Here is a 4,697-nt window from a genome sequence, read left to right on the forward strand (position 1 = left end):
TGTGACTTATAGTTGCAACCTTAAATATATGTTGTCTCCACCATCAGAATGTGAGCTTCTTGAGACCTAGACTTTTCTATTTTTCTACTTTTCTACTACTAAACTTTTCTACTTTTCTATTTGTATCCTAGCTCTTAGCATAGTGCCTTGCAAATAGTAAGCATTTTCACTCACTCATTCATTCAATATTAAAATAATCAAAGATATGAGATACACTATGGCATGTATAAAATTATTACATTCCAAAGAGGCATAAAAGAAAAAGACAACATAGTTTTGATCTGAAAGGGGCTGATAGCTTAAAGAAAGACACAATGCAGATGAAGAGAGTTATATTTTATTATCAATGAACACTCATAACACTAGCAGTTAAGAGACATGAGCCCAGACTTAAACCACACACAGAAGGTAGTACTAGAGTAGGAAATCCTTGTGGAATGTAAACATTAAGATGAGACAATTAAGCACTGGAGTTAATTGAGTGACAGTTACCCTGTCATAGTGGGTGTTTGAAATTACTTAACTAGGATAGCTTTCTTATTTTTTATTTTATTTTATTTTTGGCTAGGCAATGGAGTTAAGCAACTTGCCCAGGGTCACACAGCTAATAAGTATTATGTGTCTGAGGCCAGATGTGAACTCAGGTCTCCTGAATCCAGGGCTGGTTCTCTATCCACTGTGCCACCTAGCTTCCCTTATCTTTCTTATAAAATCCATTTTTTCACCCAAGTACCTTGGCTTGGCATAGAGTTGAGTCCAGATCCAAGGCTTATAGATTTTTTTTGGGAGGAAAAACCAGTCTAACAAATTAAAACTCTTTTATACAGTGTTTCCATTTATTTCCAACAATGTGCATTCTGCAAGAACTCCACTGAAGAATCATCTTGGAGGAGCTCAAATAAGTGATTGTTAATCATGAGTTTTAACAATACACATGTAATGTAACTGCAAGGCTCATAAGCCTTAAAAGGAGATTTGTTGAAATTAAAGAGTACACACATATGCAGAGAGACAAACATATATAATGACACTTTTGTTTCCTTGCTGTACTTGTGAATTTTATAATTTCTACAAGGTCCCCACTACATAGAATAATGTACATGTATTAGACCAGGGCTCTTAACCTTTTTTTAGTGTCATGGACCCCACTGGCAATCTGTTGCCTAGGTACTCTTTCTCAGGGAACTCTTTTAAAATAATTGATGGAAATGCTAAATTTCAATTAGAAGTTAAGTTAAAATATATATGTAATTTATTTTCCATATAACCTGAAAGCCATCCATCTATCCCTTGGAGGTTCTCGAACCCAAGTTTAAGGATGCCTATATTAGATAAAGCCAGCTCAAGGTTTGTAGAAGCGATCTTTGATAGGTGAACTTTGTGGGATAACTTGCAAGAATAGGCACAGAGTCAGACTCCACAACTCTTTCAAAAAATTAACATTCCCCTGAACTCTCAATGTGAAGATATAGAACTGAAGACAAAGAGATAGCACCTCAACTTCTAAATAATTAAGATTCAAGAAAATCCAAAGTGGAGACTGAAAAGTAAGGAAGCAGAAAAAGTAACACAAGAAAGCAGATTTTAAAATACTAAGGTAGGAAGATTGAGTCACTGTAGGCTTCATCTTTCCTTACAGATATTTCATGTTTTGTGCCAGTGTGGGAATAAATACTCACAGAAGAGGTATATGCTATTCTTTCCGCCCTGTTCCCCAAGCCCTAAAGTATAACATTCCCCTTTCCACTGTAAAAATGATGTATGTGGGAAGAGGGACAAAGACAGCCACGTCTCCCTCTAATAAAGGTCCAGTCAGTAGTGGGGCATATATATATCCTTGATGTGTTGCTAAATTGAAATCAACTATAGGCACTAATGTCCATTTACATGGTGAAGGGGAGCAAAACATTTTAGCTGAGTTCGGAGATGGGAGGGACTGAACAACACACTTACCTTGGAAAAAGCTAAGCAGAGTAGAGATAACAGCAATAATGCCCATAACTGGTTAGAGTCTCATTTTGCAGGGGACCTCTCTGTACTTGATTCCTTACTCTAGGGCAGGTAGTTCTTTCCTCAGACCTAATCATGAGGTTTGTGTTTCACTGGCTATATGAGTTATAAACTGAACTCTTCTCATAAGAAGCAGAGGGAGCTAGGGGGTACAGAGGATAGAGCTCTGGATCTGTAGTCATGAAGACCTGAGTTTAAACCCAGCCTCTGACGATTGCTAGCTGTATACACTTTGGGCAAGTCACTTTACTTATGTCTATTTTAGTTTTCTCAACTGTAAAACAAGGGCAATAATACCATCTATGTCCCAGGCCTGTTTCAAGGATCAAATGTGATAATAATTATAAAGCTAAATTAGCACACTGCCTGACACATAATAAACACTTAAATGCTTATTCCTTCCCTCCTCCCACCCCCTTTACCCACTTTCACATAAATCACAGAATGCTGGTAATGGCAAGAAATTCAGTGGCCATCTAATTATACCCAGATACAAAAGCAATCCCCATTATAACATACCCTGTAAATAGAGATTGAGGAGTGAAAATTTAAGGATCCCTCCTTTGTCAGTGATATTCAAATTCTCCCCAGGACTTTTCTCAAAGCAGCCTTAATTTCCTTATTGCGGAAGCTGTAGATGATGGGATTGAAGAGTGGAGTGGCAACTGAGTAGAACAAGGTGATGTATTTCTGCATCTCAGGTTGGCTGGCTGAGCCTGGGCTCACGTACATCATCATGATGGAGCCATAGAATAGTGAGACCACAGCTAGATGGGAAGCACATGTAGAGAAGGCCTTCTGCCTTCCTGAGCCCTTTGGCACTCGGAGCACAGCTCTTAGCACCTGGGTGTAGGAGCCAAGGATGTACATTAAGGTGATAAAGGTAATAAGGGTACTGACAGCACCACAGGTTAGAGTAGTTTTGGGGACAGGTGTACATGATAAGGCCAGCATTGCCCCTAGATCACATAAATAGTGGTCAATGATGTTTGGACCACAGAAGGGCACCTGGGAGAGGAGGGTGACAGGGGTCAGTAACCAAAGGAAGCCACCCACCCAGCAGGCAGACACCAGGGTGGCACAGAGCTTCCCAGTCATAATGGTGGGATAGTGGAGTGGGTGGCAGATAGCGACATGCCTATCAAATGCCATGAGGGCCAGAAAGAAGAGTTCTGTTGCACACAGAGAAAAAAAAATGTAGAATTGGAGAATGCAGCCGTTGTAGGAGACGGTCTTGGCCTTGGAGAGCAGGTTGGCTAGCATGTTGGGCACACTGGAGTTGATGTAGCAGATCTCAAGGAAGGAAAAGTTGGCTAGTAAGATGTACATGGGAGTGTGGAGCTGCTGGTCCCACCACACAGCACAGGCAATTGTCCCATTCCCCAGCAGAGTCAGTACATATGTAAAGAAGAACAACACAAACAGAAGGATTTCTATTTCATGGCTGCACGAAAAGCCCAGGAGGATGAACTCGCTTACAATCCAAGAGGTGTTATGAATGCCTAAGGTGGTCATTTCTTCATCACCTTTGAAATGGACATAGGACAGATTTGATGATCTTTAGTATTCATACATGTATGTGTCAGTCTATCTATCTATCTATGTATTTATCACCTCAAACTCTTTCTCTGTCCACAAAGTTTTGTGGAACAACTATTTTTTATATGTCAGGAAACGAGTCCTCAGATGAGCAATGTTATGTGTTCTTGTGTATACGTATATACACCACACATACACACAAATTAATGTGTATATATGTATGTGTATGTAAATATATATGTTTATAAGTAAATGTGTGTGTGTGTATGTGTGTGTGTGTGTGTGTGTGTGTGTGTGTGTGTATAGAGAAAGAGCACTTCCAGGCAGGTGGGAATAAGCAGTGCTTTTGCTCTGCTGTCAGAATTCAGGATTGCCTCTAAGCCACAACGCATCCCAGAGGAAGGGCTTCACTGGAGTTCTTTAATTCTGTTACTTCAAATGCTCCATCCTTCAAAGGAGCACATGATAAATGATTGAATGAGAATATACTTATTTTGAAATGAAAGAGTTCATTCTCTTGAATAGCTAACATGTTAGAGAAAATCAACAACAGTGGTTTAGGAGGAAAGGGAATTTTGAGGTCACTTGAGTGACTCATTCTAATCATCAGACAAGTAGATATCCATTTCTGTAGCATTGTTAATGATAAGACTCAGGTTTCAGGTTAAAGTAGAAAAACTTAGATTAAGATCTAGATCATAGATCAAGATCTAGAAAAGACCTCAGAGGTCCCCCACACTTTCATTTTATAGATGAGAAAAGTGAAGCCTAGGAAAGTTGTGATTTGCCCCAAATTACACAGATATGAAAATGTCAAAAGCAAATTTGAACCCATTCCATTGCTGCTAGAGGCTGACCTCTTTCTACTTTCTTACTTGCTTTCTTCATGCAAAACTATCCCATTTCCCAAACAAAGTTGTCTTTCTCTTGGAGTAACCCATTTCATGGAGGTGTTAAGCTATCTAATTCACATGAAAGTGTGAATGAGAATAGAGAATAGTGATTGATTTTCAATTTCATTGGCATAAGGAATTCCCAGAGGCAGTTTTCCATTTCCATTCCTTTTACCAATACAGACAAGCACCTTCACTACAAGGCTTGAACTCAGGTTTTATTGGCTTGAGGCCAACTAACTCTCTTTCCACTCT

General features: G+C 39.4%; 1 protein-coding gene across 1 annotated transcript; it reads right to left on the reverse strand.

Annotated features, from left to right (window-relative positions):
* Positions 1–2,586: 2,586 nt before the first annotated feature.
* On the reverse strand, positions 2,587–3,525 carry LOC110202491 (olfactory receptor 11H6-like). Its single transcript, XM_020978715.1, has one exon. The coding sequence runs from the start codon at positions 3,523–3,525 to the stop codon at positions 2,587–2,589; it is 939 nt and encodes a 312-aa protein (XP_020834374.1).
* Positions 3,526–4,697: the final 1,172 nt, after the last annotated feature.

The sequence above is a fragment of the Phascolarctos cinereus genome, unplaced genomic scaffold (assembly GCF_003287225.1).
Source record: "Phascolarctos cinereus isolate Bilbo 61053 unplaced genomic scaffold, phaCin_HiC Scaffold_3;HRSCAF=262, whole genome shotgun sequence".
NCBI lineage: Eukaryota > Metazoa > Chordata > Mammalia > Diprotodontia > Phascolarctidae > Phascolarctos > Phascolarctos cinereus.